Source organism: Cynoglossus semilaevis, chromosome 17 (genome assembly GCF_000523025.1).
Source record: "Cynoglossus semilaevis isolate Cse_v1.0 chromosome 17, Cse_v1.0, whole genome shotgun sequence".
NCBI lineage: Eukaryota > Metazoa > Chordata > Actinopteri > Pleuronectiformes > Cynoglossidae > Cynoglossus > Cynoglossus semilaevis.
The window spans coordinates 12,974,055-12,988,814 of NC_024323.1; the positions used below are offsets into that span (position 1 = coordinate 12,974,055).

The 14,760-nt window shown below is 45.5% G+C and overlaps 3 protein-coding genes across 5 annotated transcripts in view; 1 reads left to right on the plus strand and 2 right to left on the minus strand.

Moving 5' to 3' along the window:
- Positions 1 to 1,937: 1,937 nt before the first annotated feature.
- LOC103393400 (caskin-2-like) lies at positions 1,938 to 11,226 on the minus strand. Of its 2 annotated transcripts, XM_008330358.3 has the most exons (21): positions 10,766 to 11,225; positions 9,458 to 9,689; positions 9,312 to 9,363; positions 8,975 to 9,072; positions 8,534 to 8,679; positions 8,357 to 8,452; positions 8,133 to 8,263; positions 7,933 to 8,041; positions 7,626 to 7,734; positions 7,414 to 7,508; positions 7,221 to 7,335; positions 6,927 to 7,073; positions 6,522 to 6,643; positions 6,267 to 6,330; positions 6,079 to 6,176; positions 5,811 to 5,921; positions 5,569 to 5,670; positions 5,322 to 5,460; positions 3,709 to 5,247; positions 3,054 to 3,348; positions 1,938 to 2,863 (listed from the first exon to the last, which is right to left on the minus strand). In XM_008330358.3, the coding sequence occupies exons 2-21, from the start codon at positions 9,549 to 9,551 to the stop codon at positions 2,764 to 2,766; spliced, it is 3,762 nt and encodes a 1,253-aa protein (XP_008328580.1). In that variant the 5' UTR covers positions 9,552 to 9,689; positions 10,766 to 11,225; the 3' UTR covers positions 1,938 to 2,763. The 2 variants fall into 2 exon arrangements, with proteins under 2 accessions (XP_008328580.1, XP_008328581.1); XM_008330359.3 differs by lacking the exon at positions 6,927 to 7,073 and having other exon boundaries at positions 10,766 to 11,226.
- Positions 2,762 to 14,074, plus strand: thoc6 (THO complex 6). 2 transcript variants are annotated; one of them, XM_008330357.3, is made up of 13 exons: positions 2,762 to 2,890; positions 11,980 to 12,072; positions 12,172 to 12,236; positions 12,334 to 12,437; positions 12,515 to 12,552; positions 12,632 to 12,680; positions 12,820 to 12,891; positions 12,978 to 13,080; positions 13,168 to 13,217; positions 13,302 to 13,364; positions 13,481 to 13,591; positions 13,696 to 13,824; positions 13,906 to 14,074. In XM_008330357.3, the coding sequence occupies exons 2-13, from the start codon at positions 11,990 to 11,992 to the stop codon at positions 13,984 to 13,986; spliced, it is 948 nt and encodes a 315-aa protein (XP_008328579.1). In that variant the 5' UTR covers positions 2,762 to 2,890; positions 11,980 to 11,989; the 3' UTR covers positions 13,987 to 14,074. The 2 variants fall into 2 exon arrangements, with proteins under 2 accessions (XP_008328579.1, XP_008328578.1); XM_008330356.3 differs by lacking the exon at positions 2,762 to 2,890 and adding an exon at positions 11,430 to 11,558.
- Positions 14,075 to 14,316: 242 nt separating this feature from the next.
- med15 (mediator complex subunit 15) overlaps positions 14,317 to 14,760 on the minus strand; it is a 5,175-nt gene continuing 4,731 nt past the window's right edge. Inside the window, exons 17-18 of the mRNA XM_025064345.1 lie at positions 14,708 to 14,760; positions 14,317 to 14,591 (exon numbers count right to left, since the gene is read on the minus strand). The exon at positions 14,708 to 14,760 is cut by the window's right edge and continues 31 nt beyond it. Coding sequence (XP_024920113.1) covers positions 14,455 to 14,591; positions 14,708 to 14,760 — 190 coding nt within the window. The 3' untranslated portion in view covers positions 14,317 to 14,454. The remainder of the gene's footprint in view (positions 14,592 to 14,707) is intronic.

The window sequence follows — 14,760 nt, forward strand, 5'->3', positions numbered from 1 at the left end:
CATGACCCCCCCGACTGGACAGACATGTTCTCCCCCAAAAACACACAGCATGATCTAAGCAAGAACCCTCACCCGATCCACCCTCAGCAAACACCAGCAGCAGGAGCCCACCACCTCATTAGGTTGACCCCAAACACCACTTCACTTCTGCGGAGCTGATCTGAGCAGCATCTTCCAGTTAAAGCAGCTTTTTAATAAAAGTCCGATGCATTTGTTCACGTGTTAGATTTCAGCCAATCACCCGTCTTCTCCTGAGACTCAGTCCACGCCCACGCACGTGTGAATGATGTGCAATGGCTGAGCAGGATCAGACGGGGGTTTGGAAGTGACCCCTCCGACCTTTAGCTTTGAGCCCCTTCCCACCTCCCAACCCACCACCCCGGTCCTACAGTTGGACTGTTTGCTCGCCTTTAGAAACATCGTGACTGTGCGCTGCCGTGTGGCCTCACCTCTCCACGCCCGTCCTTTTTCTTTTTCCGTGGACCAGAGTTGGTTCCTCAGATGTTTGACAGTAGGTCAGTGTTGACTTGTAACCGAGTGATTAGAAGCGACAGACACGTTGCCGTTATGCTCTTTATTTTTTTGTTACTATTTGCCCCCTCCTTTTCTCTGTGCCTTCTTCACAGCTGAACTCTGTAACCATGTATGCCACATATACTGTTCCTATATTAAACCATGTGTAATGTCATGAAGGTATTTTCATAAAATATTCATAAATTTGCATATGAAATGAGAATTTACTGAAACCTGAGAGGGGGGTTTTTGTTGTCATTTTTGTGTCCAGAAATGTGTTTATTTATCAATGTAGGGTAATGATTTAACCTTTTAACTGAAATATTTTCTGTTATATTATAGTTTGTGTAAATACTATATGTAAAACGTTCCAAAAGAAAGAGACAAGTGAAGTTCACTCAGACGGAACAAAAACAAAGTTACACAACACTCGCGTGTACCGCTGTCACTGTTGCCTGACTTTCGCCACACGTAGGCTCTGCTTACAAAACCCGCTTCTTTTAAAAATGTCCACTAGACCCGATACTCCACCACATTCTCAAAAGCGATAACGCTTCCAAAAAAGTACAGACGTGAGTGGGAAGAGAAATACGACGAGGAAGAGCCGCATCCTCGGTTGGACAATGTCAGTGTAGATAATTACAATTCAAGTAATTTACAACAATTTATTTCGGTTATATTTGGAAAAACTCATTGTTGCACTCCAAGAAAAGATTTAATTAACTGCACTTCATTAGACATTGGTAACAAAGCATTTTAACCTATAAGTATGACTGATTGCTGATCTAATCGGGCAGCCACGCAGCCTGTTTCTGCGTTTGATGCATATGGTCTAAGTGGAGTTGCCATATTTCTCTGTCCAAGATGGCGGCCCCATTCACCGTGACGAAGCGACGTGCGGCTAGTTTTACGACTTTACGTTTAAGTCACACGTGGTCAGAGTTATTCCTAATTGGCGGCTCGACCTGGTGCGGGAGAACGGCTGAGGTAGAAAGGTAAGTGGCTTCTGGATTTTTTAACTCTAATGTTGGCGTTTTCAGTGTTTTAATATTAGCCAATTAGCTCACAATTTAGTTTTGCCGAATCTAATTTTAAAATGGCCGACCCGCGTTTGAATTTGTTTGGAGGATGTTGTGTTTACTCGTTGAATCATATTTTACCGTGTTGCATGTTTAAAGTACAGCTTCGGTGTGTTCTACAGGGACTTTGTAAAATAATCATTTGACAAACTCTCAAACTTTTTTCGTTTATTTTCCAGGTTGTTCGTCCTGAACATTTCCAACACGGTAAGGTTCTTCTTCTTGTTTTTATTCTTTACGGCCGCTGTGCCTTGCTGCTTGTGAGTTTGTGTTAAACATAGTAATAGAAAAAATAAATAAAATACATTAATGGAATTTTAAAGAATTTAAAATTGAGACACAACATTTGATTCATCAGTTTATTCCATTGTTCAATACATTGTGACAGTGCTTTTGAAACTTAATACAAAATATAAAAATAAATGTTAAAAGTATTGTTTTTAATTATATTAAACTTGGTGACTACACTTGGACTTTACTGTTAAAATTCACAGCTGACGCTGCTTAAGGAAAAAAAACGTATTTAAAAACTTATTTTTAATGTTTCTGGAAATATCTGCTGACGTGTTCGTTTACTCTTGTTTACTTCCTGAGAATCAGAGGCCAAAACACAGGGTCGCCTGTTCATGTAGCCACAGCGTGCTAATATTGCTAACAATACAATTTACCTGCACATACGATGAATTTAATTCTGTTAAATGAACTCGGATAAATTACAAATGTCCTTATATTTATATATATATATTTATTATGTTTGACTAAAGTCACGATAAAGAAGAAGAAAGGAAAAAAAAGTCAAACACTGACTTCACATGGTGGAAGAAAAACAAGGTAGAATTATTCACACAAAATATTTAAATACAAATGTGAAGAAGCAGCGCCCCCCTGTGTCCACTTAAATAACTCACCAGAACTGTGTTGACAGTTTTCTACATGAGTGTTGTTTTTTTCTTTTTAAATACCCTGACATGCCTTATCTAGGAATAATTAGACACTGCTAAGTCTGATTTATAATCTGTTTCACTTCAACAACTGTCCCTTCATCAGTGAGTTTTTTGTTTTGTTTTGTTTTTTTTGCAGCAAGCACTTCCCAACACAACCCACTTCCAGGGTGTGGATTAGATGGGATTGAAATGTTCTGCATGGCAGGCTGACACCGCGCCACTCCTTTTTAGTCCAACATGGCGTCCAGCTGCTCGGCTAAATCGTCAAACATGTTCCCGATGTCGTCCAGGATGTTTCCGGCAGATTTGACTACATTTGTTCGAGTCCTGCAGAAAAGAAAGACAGACCAAAAGGTGAGATTAAAATGACACAGACTGTCTGTACTAATCTAGATCAGAGGTTCCAAACCAGTGGCCCAGAGACCAGTACCAGACCATATGTCATTTGGTACCAGACTGTGGGTCATTGTTTTCATGGAGTGGTCCCGATCAGGATCCCAGGTAGAAATGGACTCACTCTTGCAAATGTTTCTCCTGGTTAAGTTTGTTCTCAACAGCCATCAAAGCTGCTTCCAAAGATGTACTGGTCTGGTCCAGTCTCTGTTGGACCGCCTCAGTGGCCTGGAAGGGAACTGGAGCCCCCACACACGCCTGACGTCTTGATGCAGTCTGTAATGGAGAAGGAGGAGGATCCAAAGGTCCAAGTTCAGCTGTTGAGCATGAGGAAGTGAAAGCGACGCTTTGGACAACACTGAAGGTCAGAGTTGGACCTGATGGTCCTGATTGTCCAGAGGATCCAGATGGTCCAGCTTCTAAAGAGACAAATATAATAGAAAGTCAAAACTGTGGACAAGATGGAGCCATTCAGACAAAACAGATTTGAAAGACACAGAGACAATTGGAGAACCGATAAGCACATCGCAAACTAGGATCGTGATCATCACAATGAGTCTAGGAGGTTTGAAACTGTACCGACAACAACAACAGAACCTATAGGAACCAGATCGTTTAGACTTGACTGGACTTTACCTTTAATCCAAGTCCAAGTTGTGCAGTTTTAGGACAATAAGAAAATAAACTCTACTTGTGACTGAAATGTTACAACTGTACTGTTGATTGTTGTTGATTTTTTTTTTTTCCCCATGTCCAACTCCCTGTACCTCTTGTCTTACCTGGTTCCGCCATAAGGCTGTGTCGCGCAGGCTTTGGGGCAACTAAAGGAGGTTTTGCCGAGAGTGGGGGTTTAATGGGAGACCCTGGGGCCGAACCAGGTGGCCTCTCCAGAGCAGCCTCTCTGGTCCTAAAGCTGGACTCCCACTGACACTGTGACAAAGGCGGGCTACAGTCCGCCTCAGATACTGAGCCCTCGTGGCTCGAGGAACCTCCTTCCTGCTCCTTGTCCTTTGGTTTGTGTCTGCGTTTGACAGTGTCAGATTCCTTCAGGTTAAACTCAGGCACCTCCGAGTTCTGGGCTGCATCTGTATCTGGAGGTTCAAGAACAGCTTGGGCCCGGGGGGGTCCTGGAGCCTTCGGTCTCTGCTTGATGGTCAGGTTTCCTTCTTCTGCAAACGGTATGCACTCGTTGGAGCTGTTCTGAGGGGAGGAGGACTCTTCCAGTGTGTGACCTTTGGACTCTTCTTCTTTTGACTCGTGCTTTAAGTCTTGGTGCAGCTCGTTTACGTTAGTGTGTTCAGTGAAGCACTCACTCTGAACCCGCCTCCTCACACCCGTGGCTTCATCAGGCTCCTCAACAGGGTCTGGTTTGGGTCCTTGGGGACACATTTCCTCCAGGTTGTCTTCCAGAAAAACAGTTCCTGGCTCTGTGCCAGTGGGACTGCTGACAGAACTTAGTCTTTTCGGTGGTGGAGGAGGGGGGCCTTTTTTCTTGGCCCGCACTGCAAATGACTGACTGCGTCCAAGGTTGCCATTCTTTTCGGGGCTGGACGGTACATGTGCCGGGTAGCTGCGACCTGGCTTTCGAGTTAGAGTGGCGTAGGAGGGCATGCTACCTTTAAGAAGTGCAGATTCATCATTGTCGTCCTCATCAGGTTCTCCATCTGACAAAGCACAGCGGGTCGTGGTCTGCATACAGGTCTGAGGGGTTTTTAGGGTCCTGGTTTGGTCCTCGGTTGTTGAGGATAAGTTCTGATCTGTGGAGCCACAGGGAGCATGAAGGAAGTTAAGACCTTTGAGCAGATGATGTGGTTTGTCGGGGACACACTGGTACTTAAAGACTGTGGCTGTGCCGAAAGGCACTTGTTTGGGAAGAGGCTGCTGCTGTGGTCTCTGATCCCAGCCATCTGGGAGGTTTCTCTGGGGGATGTTCTCATCAAAGTTCTCTTGAGACCGCTTTTGGGGGGTTCTACAACCAGCAGGGGGCTCCTGTGTGTGGCCAAAGCCTCTGAACCTTGTGTCAATGCTGTCCTGGCTCTGGGACAGTCCTGCTGGGTCCTTCACTGTCCCTCTGTCTTCACACCCTTCACTGTGGCTGGTCGAGGTTTGCAGTTCAGCACACAGCTCGTTGTCCTGGAAGGTGGTCATACTTGGGGTTTGAGAAGAAGAGCGTTCACCAGTGAAATCACACTGCTGGAAGGCCAACAGGTGGAGCGGAGCAGAGCCTTTGTGTGTCGGAAGGCATTGGCCTGATTCCAGGGAGGCTCTGTGGATGTCAGCTAGCTTCTTCACTGCTAACATCAGCTTCTTCTGGTGACCTGACAAAATAAAAAAATAAACATGAACACCAGAGTAAGAAAAGGTTCCTTTGTTAATCAGGTGCCCAGCTCACCCAGCTTGGTGATGCCGATCTCCTGTAGGTCTTCCCACGTCAGGTCTTTAACGATGCTAATGGAGTCGTAGCCATTTTCACAGAGATTTTTATGGTACTGCAAGAGTCCGATGGCACTGAGCCACTCCCCCAAGTCCGACTGTGGAAGTTAACATTAAGAGCTTGTGTATGATTTGGAATAAAGAACAAAAAAAAAAACAACAGATGATCTCAAATTTGAAACTGGTCATGGAACAGACGGTCGTACTGGTATGTATTCTGGGAGCCACTCTGGAATGTTCAAGTTACTGATCTCCATGGAAATTTTCTTGCGGTGTCCTGGTTTGGTCACTCCGATGGCCGTCAGGTCCTGCGCACAAAAGCACCCGGGGCTAGAATTAGGACTGGACTCAGGAACTGGCAGTGAGGGTATAGTGCTGCCCCTGGTGGACTCAAAGGGAGAACCAGAAAGACTGAGTAGTAAAAAAAACAAAAAACAGATTGTTGTACCTCTGGAGTCATCCGACTGATGGTGGGAACATCGTAGCCAGCACTGATAAAGTTCCCAGTGTAATGTTCCAACTGGAAGTCTCTAAGCCACTGGAAGATCGCTTCCTGGTCCTGAAATGACAGGATTGTGAACAATTAGGAAAAGAGAGCAACAAAGAAAACTCAGATGGAGATGCTAAGAAAAGAATTGACCAGATCAAAGATGTGACCCCTGCTGACCCTAACCCTGGAGAAAATCCAAAAGATTTAACATGTGGACATTTTTTACCTTTCCGTCCAGCAGCTGCTGTGGACGAACAAACTGCTGACAAAAACTCTGCTCAACGCCTTGGTGAACCGTTGCAGTGCGTCGGTGTGAAGCCCCGCCTATAGTGACATTAGAGAATCAAGTCACGTGACCAAAACTTTTAAAAAGTTTTTATTTGAATGAAAATATTCAACAAATGTGTTATTAACCTGCAGAAGATTTAGACTCCTGGTTTAGCTCCAGGTCTCCACTGTCAGCAGCAGGGGGCGGTGTCTGCACACAAACAATCCCAACAAACATAAAGATCCACCAACAAGTCTGTAGAGAATAGTGATTTTAACTCACAGAAACAAAGGAGCTACTGGTCCAATGCTGCCTCCTGTGGTCAGTTTGTGTCACTGAGGTTACCTTACACTTGCAAAATATCAAGTTTTTATAACAGAATAAGAATAAAGAGCACAGACCTGGTTAATGTTCTGGTCCAGGTTCTGCTGGACTTTGGCAGCCGCTGTCTTGCCTTCGCTGCTCTGTCCACTCCCTGTGCTGCGGCTGCTACCCACGCTACCCACACTGCTCCTGTCACCCACTGACAAAGGACAAACAAACAGAACCGATGCTTGACTTGTCCAGACAGAAAAACAGCGTCAGCCGTCATCAGTCAGACAGAGTTCAGCCTCAGTGACGTGGATGGAGTTTACGCAGGTAGTGATTAAAGTTCAGTCCTCCAAAAGAGTTTGGAGATGGAGTTAAAGACATGTTTGAACGTGAGCTGAAGGGAGATGTTGGACAAAGTTAAGGACGGCGATGTGGATTACACACAGACGTACACACAAACAAGACAAAAAGACAGAAAAACATGTGATTTGTACCTGTACAGGAAGTGATGTTGAATGGAGGGGGCGGGGCAAACATAGTGTAGGGGCTGCCTGTTTGGGGGCCAGAACTTGTGGAGAGTGACAGCTGGTTGTGGGTGTGACATGTTGGGAACAGTGATGCATGTCGGGAGAGGACACCCCCTGTAGGACAAGAGGGGAGTGGCGGGGTTAACAAGCTGATGGTTAGAGGCAGAGTTAGACACCAGGTTCTTTTAATGAGGCGAGCAGGGAGGTGTCGTCAGTGTGGGATTGGATGGTTCAGCATTAGGTCACGTGACACCAGCTCACCGTTCCTCCTGCTGACGACCTCCACGATGGAGGCAGGGAAGAATCCCACTCTGTCCGTCCCTCTGCTGTCATGGATGTGACCTTTCCACCGTCCGTCTCCGTGCTGCTCTAACACCTGCGGACCAAGGTCATCCGTCAGACTTCTTTTTTTCACTGTAATTATGCCAAGTGTCAGCGCCTCCTGCAGACTCACTGTGATTATGTCACCGGCACGAACGTTGAGCGCAGTTGGATCGTGGATGTTCCAGAAGTCCTTCAGTGCTCTGACCTGCAAAACGCCTGTAGCATCTGTGGTGTTCACAGAGACATGAACATTTAGGAATTTGTTCTAGATCATTTAGGAAATCTTTTAGGGAAGCTTTGAAAGACTGTGGCACTACTGTGACTGAATGTCAGGGTTTCAACCTCTGAGCAGCTGTTTGATATCCTTGCTGGCATGTGACGTGGTGAACTGGTTTACGATGTCCAGTGCTGTCTGATTGTAGGTGTTTCGGATGTTGACGTCGATGCCGGCCTGCGAACACAAGTTACCGACATGATCAGTTTGTGAGTTCAACTCAGAGACAGCAGCAGCAGCAGTGGACCAGTGGCTCCTGAGTCCTTATGAGTAATATTACTGATTTCTCCACTGACTTGTTCGTGAGTTAGTTTCTCTATTGATTTTCATGTGGTAGAGTGAGTGATCGCATTGTTTGCTGCTTTGTGAACCCACCTCCAGCAGGAGGCGCACCACCTCAGTTTTCCCATACAGCGATGCCTCGTGCAGCGCTGTACCAGACTTGGTCGTCTTGTTGATGTCGATGGCAGCCTTCAACAGCAGCCTAGAAATGACAGTCACATGACCCACCTCTCAGACAGAGTCACATGGTTGGTTTTGTTTTTTTATTTTTTAACACGGCCGTTTGCTCTTACCGAATGATGTCTTTGTGTCCGTTTCGAGCAGCCAGGTGCAGCGGCGTGGTGTAGGCGGAGTCTGTTGGCTCCTTCTTGTCTCCTTCCACCAGCGCCACGACCATGTTACTGCTGAGCAGTAGCTGAGCCACCTGCAACCAGAACCAGACTGCTTACAGCGAACTGCTAAAACACAGATGCTAACAGATTACTGCTACAGTAACAGTCGGATGCTAGCAGCTCACCTTGATTCGTCCAAACTCACAGGCCAGGTCCAGCGGCGTCTTCTTGGCCTTGTTGATCAGACATGGGTTGGACTGGTGCTGCAGTAACATCTCCGACTGAAACATCGACATGGTTCATACTGTGAGACAATCTTGACATGATGCATTTCTGATTATCAGAACGGTCAGTGAACTCACCACTTCGAAGTGTCCGTACTGAGCCGCCAGGTGCAGCGGGATCTGTCCATCCAGGGAAACTGCGTTCACCGAAGCACCAGCACGAAGCAGCGTCAGGACGCAGTCACCTTTTCCCTGCCAGGAGGCGTAATGCAGCGGCCGCATTCCTGTAGCGGTCACATGACACAGCACTCAACACCACCGTCTATCACCTGAAATAATTTGGATTAAAGCAGTTTGAGATCGAAGCCCTAAATCAGGCCGAGTGAACGAATCACAGGGCGCTCCTGTGCAGCTGAATCGTTTACCGACCGCAGTCACGTTCAGGTGCCTTTGTATGTGTGTTTTGTGTTGTGGGTCTGTGTTTGTGTGTTGTCTCCGTGTGTTTTGTGGGTCTGTGTTTGTGTGTTGTCTCTGTCCTAGTTCCGTGTCATTGTGTGTTTGTTGTGTTCTTTGTCAGACCGTTGGTGTCTCTGATGTCCACCATGGCCTGGGCCTGGATCAGGACTGAGATCATATCCGTGGTTCCTGTCAGAGCGGCGTGATGAAGAGCAGAGAAGCTGAAAACAAAAAAACAAAAAAACAGAACTTCATGGATTTTAGCTCCATACAGAAAATAGCTGATTTTAGCACACAGGGTTACAGGAGCTGCTGGTCAAATACTGCCTCCTGTGGTCAGGTAGTTTGTGTTTCTGAGGTATATTTGAATAATGGATTTTTTTTAACACCATGATCATGCTGAGGCTAGGTCACATGATCCTGTCAGGACTAGGTGTACTGAGCGTTTGTGTTGACTCACCCATCACAGTCCTGGAAGTTAATATTTAGTCTCTTATTGGAGCTCAGGAGTTCTAATGGAAAACACACACACACACACTTCAGATTCAGAACACGTACTGCACGCGTGCAGATGTTCAGTCAATGTGAACGAGCAGCAGAACTCACTGTTCCTGCTGGACTTCAGTTTGGACAACAGCTTCTGTGTGGACACCAGGTCCCCATTCTTCACTGCCTGAAGCAGCTCCTGCTCCTTTCCCATAATCCTTTGCTCCTTGTCCACCTGTAACCGTAGTAGAGCCACCCAGTAAACTGTATCCTCACAGCCTCACGTGTGGCTCCAGCCACATCGGACCATTCCTCCTGAAGCCACTACTTTTCTTCAGCCGACATCTGTTTCCTGTGTAAGAAAAAAAAAACCCATCAAGAAATCATCAATACTGTTACCTTCATCACCAACACCACCATAATCTTTTTTTACATTGGTGTTTTATGTTTATTTTTGTTTTATCTGAACAGACAATGTTGCATTTTCTAAGGAAGACACGGCTCACAGAGCACTGCACTGCCTTCATCTCCACTTGTTTCTCCTCTCCTTCCCTGGGGCCTTTTTCGCCTCAGCCTCATCTCCTCTGCTCTAAATGTTCGTGAGCGTCTTCAGCGTCGATCAAGTGGAAGAAATAAAGTCTTTGAGAGTGAACTGAAGTCATCCGAGCGCAAGTAAAAATGGGATGAGGATGTTTTGTCTAAAACAGTTTTAGAACATCTTCCTGCCCCAGTTTCATTGAAAACATCTGCACATCTGCACTTTTTTTAGTAAAAATACATCTACTTTTGTTTTGGAAAGTATTTGAAGGAGTAATATTAATCATTCTAATAACAATGATGCTGTCAAGTCTTCGCCAAGTGGTATTTTGTATTGATGGATCAAAACTACTCATTTTACCCCACTGCCCACCAGGTTCCGTTTAAAAAACTTATATGTTTTAGTTTTAAGTTGATTCGGGTCGCACACAAAAAACTCTAAAGCTGTGATTTATAGTTGGCCCCGGTTCCGGGCGAACTACCTCCAAATCGGCCCTGGTTTAGAGACGGACGAAACTACAAATCGGCCCTGGTTTAGAGACGGACGTGTGAACCCAGCACGCGCTGCGACACTTTACTCTTGAATTGTTTTTATATAGCGGTCACCGTGACACACCGTGACCGAACCTCACGGACTGAACTTAGATCGTGAACAATTCCGAGCTTTGCCCCCGTCTCGCTTACAGTTTTTTTGGATCATATCTAGAAGATATGTTCCCGATTGTGTAAATAATGAATTCAGGTCTTGGACATTTGAAGCGGTATTGGAATGTAAACAGCCAAACTGGCGACATGCCATAAGAAGTTGGTAACAAATAAAATGTAACTTTTTTTTACTTGGAAAACTCACTTTTCTCTGGGTTTTGTTGATCTTACGGACAGTAAACTTACCACGGTGGCACTTGGAGCTCCAGAATTCCAGGCGACGATTTTCCGGGAAACTTGAGTTTTCTCGGGGCTGTTCTTCTCCGCGGTTCGAGTTTCTGGGAAAATTGTTCCCGGTTACAGTAAAGCGAACGGAAAGTTCCAGCAGGGTTGAGATTTAAACCACTTTCTGCTCTTTATAACTCCACTGTTCCCCGCCTGTCGCCTTCCTTCCTTCCTCCTGCTTTTCCTTGAATGCCACATTCATTCCATGGATTCTCCAGGAATGTCCAGGTACCGTGAACGCAACACAAGTATCCGGATCACAATTCCAGAATAAAGTGTTGTTTAAAATGTTCGCAGAATTTCAATAGAACGTATTTGTGAACATAACTCACCGATTAAATCGAATAGTATTTTTTAATTCACAGAATAATAAGTCAGTGGAGAACGTCTGTCATTTTGGCAGAACATTAAATAGCAGTTATTGATCCACTGCTGCCCCAACATTAAAATTAAATAGTTATTGATCCACTGCTGCCCCAACATTCAGCTCAAACGTGTTATTGTTGGGATTTCACTGTTTGAACTCTGTTGACATGGTTACATAAAGTGGCCGCAGCGGGTAATTTCTAATCGAGAAAGACATTTTCTCTCGATTTACCGCCCACGTTAACAAAAATACACTTCCCAGAAGACTTTGCGTCGACGGCTAATTTCCGTTTCCTGTTTGACAATTTCAATTCTTCCTTTTGGTACCAACATCGGCGGTTCGTGGGTCTGTGTTCGGCTCTGTGCAAGCACAATGGGTCCAGTGGAGGTAAAGTGAAGTGGCGATTCTGACCGGATGTTGTTTTGACTTCTCAACCAAGTTACCTGCACACGGTGGATTAGAATAGAGTAGTTTTTTTAATGTTATTATCGTACGATACAGCAGTGCAAGCTCAACAGCTCTGGTACATATGGTCAGTAGTGACAGAGGCTAGAGCAAAAAAGAAACAAATAGGATTGTAAACGGAAGCTATTAATAATATAAGTGTGAACATTGTGAAATACACAAAAAACGTGCGATTTTTTAAGATATAGCTTACGGTGTTGAGACTGAAATTAATTTGATTATGTAGCTTATTAGGGGAAAGTCTTGTTCTAACTTGGCTTGTGTGGTCTTTATCGTGTAATGACAAAATTGACCAGTAGGAGGGAGGATATTGACACATTTGCTTTTTTTTTTCTCCCTGCAGTTGTTGCAATATGTCGGTCTTCTCTCAAAGTTTCTCCCCTTGTGGGCGATTCCTCGCCGCCGGAAACAATTATGGAGAGATCGCCATCTTCAGGTGAGCCGGCGCTATGGCTAACATGTATTTAATTTAATTAAATTTTGACTTTGTATTAAGTTTATGATGTATTTACAAACTGTTATCCAACGGTTACAGTCTGTCTGCAGCGCTGAGTCCTGACGCCACACCGTCCAATAAGAAACCAATGCTGACATTCACCGGTGAGTGACCATGACCTCTGTGAGGTCAGATTTATTTAAGTCTTCACTACGTTGGCGTCTGTCAATATATATTTGGTCTCTGTCTCCGTATCCTCAGCCCATGAAGGTCCAGTCTTCTCCCTGGTCTCCACTGACTGTCACCTAATCAGTGCAGGTAACGGTGAGGTCTGCCTCTGGAACTGGGCTGAGCTCATTAAGAAGGTGAGAGTTGGACCAAAGGTCAAAGGTCGTTCATTAATTAGATTCTGAAATAACATCCAGTCTGTGTTTGTCCTCAGAACGTCAGTGCTCTATTGAGGAAAAGACCCGACTACAAGTGAGATTAAAAAGCTGAGTTTTATTTTTTCTTTCTTTCTTTCTTTCTGAACACAAATGATGTCTTTCTGTTCTCACAGGTCGAGTTTGGAGATTCCAGAAATCAACTCCATGGCGGTCCAAATCAGAGTGAGTCAGTTCCTGTTCCAAACCTCTTGAAGATTATCTTTTTTTTCCCCCACTTGTGTTTTTTGCTTTTTAATCTTGGTTTCTCAGTTGGACACAGTCAGAATGACTCCTGTCCTCCTGTCCTCGTCTTCTGTTTCAGGACAACAGCCTGGTCATCGGTGCAGGAGACAACAACGTCCACATCATGGACCTGGAACATGGAGTTTTTAAGGTGTGAAGACAAAAGATAGGAAAATATGATGCGTTTGTCCTCAGTCTCTGTCTGCAGTTTGTCTCAGTCTGTCGGTCTGTCCACAGTCTGTCCTGAAGGGACACACAGACTACATCCACTGTGTCTGTGTGAGGGAACGAGAGTCTGAGATCCTGTCAGGTGGGGAGGATGGAGCTGTCAGGATCTGGGGTAAGTCACCGTAGGTCACCGTAGATCACGCCTGCTCTGATTGGACCAATCTGATTCTTTGTGAATGTCAAATGTCTTGTCACACAGACAGCAGGACGGGTACGGTCCTCAGTTGCATCTCTGTCTTCAAGTATCAGGTGAGTGGCCGACGATGACGCAACACTTCTCCACATATGTAGCTGTTCCATTGTGGCATCACGTCTTCACTACGCCCCCTACAGGAATGTGCCAGGCCTCAACTTGGGAAGTGGATCAGCTGTTTGGCCACAGACTCAGACTGGATGGTGAGAGCAAAAAAAAAAAAAGAGTTGAAGTTCTGCTAGTTTGGTCTGGTTCGGGGCACTTTGATGAATCAGAACATATGGCTTACGACCTTTAACCTCTAACTTTCTTCGATCAGGTCTGTGGGGGCGGTCCTTCCCTGTCTCTGTGGCATCTTCGCTCTCAGTCGCCCACATCAGTCTTCCCTCTCTCAAATTCTCAACGTAGCGCCACCTTTCATCAGGACATGGTAAGGCCCGCACACATTCTATTAGTGACATCAAGGTGAGCAGTTTGTCGTGTGTGTGTATGTGTGTGTGTGTGTCTTGAACCCCTGTCCCATGTCGGCTGCAGATCCTTGCAGTTGGCGAAGGCCCTCACGTGTCCCACTGTCTGCTGGGGGGTACGATACGAGCTCAGATCCCATCTGTGCTGCAGAGCATCAACACACTGCAGCTGAACAGAAACAGTTCGGAACACCAGGTGAGTCCACCACTGCTGCATTGGTTTCTGGGTAAGACTGGGGTTTTTTTTTTTGTTCTTATTTTGTTTGTGTGTTTTCAGGTGCTGACAGTTGGGGGCAGCAGTGAGTGTATAGATGTCTTCACTAACTTGTCCTACAGAGCTTTTTCACTCCGTTTTTGATTCTTGCTGCAGTGGCACCTGATGGGGTTTTCTTTTGTTTTTTTGTAAGTTTTTAATTTCTTTACTGATTAAAGTGCCCGATCAAAGACGTCTATGTGTAGCTGTCATTCGGACTCACCAGGTGGTGCTGATGTGTTAAAGAGCTGTTGGGTCACGTGATGTCCTGAGTGAAGATGAAACTAAAACAGAAAGTTTTCTGGTGTCCACCAGAAACTTATAGCTAAACAATTGAGTAGCAGAAAAAGTAGTAAAAAAAACTGTCTGATTGTAGTTGCAGATCAGAGCCCCCTGGTGGCTGTTCAATAAACAAACACATCTCTGCTGATGTTTTTTATTCAACGTGGAAAAACTTTAGTTCAGTTTCTGAGGCTTCAGGAAGTACAGATAAGAGACAGTGGAGTGAGGGCCGAGCAGTGAGTGATGTCAGGAGAATAAGGGCGGGGCTCAGACGAGGGGGCGGTCTGGTTCTCAGGCGGCTGACAGACAGGCCTGTCGGACACTCTGAGCCCAAGTGTGGAGAAGTTCTGTCAGTGAGTGTTTGTCTGGAAGCTGCAGGAGTTTGGACGTCATGTTCTTCTGGACGTTCTGCAGGAAACTGTTGGAATCTGAGACACAGACAGAGAGAGTCTCACTATATGGTCTGTGTATGACAGTGCACCATTTTGAGCAGTTTGTCAACATGACTGTGTTGCTGGGTTTACAGTATACACGGGGGTCTCACCGTACTGCTGGCCATCATCGCTCCACTGTGGACTCTGTTCAGGATAATCCGCA

Coding starts and splice junctions, on each gene's coding strand:
- LOC103393400 (XM_008330358.3), bottom strand. CDS start 9,551: ATGGGAAAGGAGCAGGAGCTGCTTCAGGCAGTGAAGAATGGGGACCTG. Junction 8,264..8,356: donor GTGAGTTTGGACGAATCAAG/GTGAGCTGCTAG, acceptor TTCTGGTTGCAG/GTGGCTCAGCTACTGCTCAG. Junction 6,644..6,926: donor CAACATCACTTCCTGTACAG/GTACAAATCACA, acceptor GTCCTTTGTCAG/TGGGTGACAGGAGCAGTGTG.
- thoc6 (XM_008330357.3), top strand. CDS start 11,990: ATGTCGGTCTTCTCTCAAAGTTTCTCCCCTTGTGGGCGATTCCTCGCC. Junction 12,438..12,514: donor GGGCTGAGCTCATTAAGAAG/GTGAGAGTTGGA, acceptor GTTTGTCCTCAG/AACGTCAGTGCTCTATTGAG. Junction 13,592..13,695: donor CCACCTTTCATCAGGACATG/GTAAGGCCCGCA, acceptor TGTCGGCTGCAG/ATCCTTGCAGTTGGCGAAGG.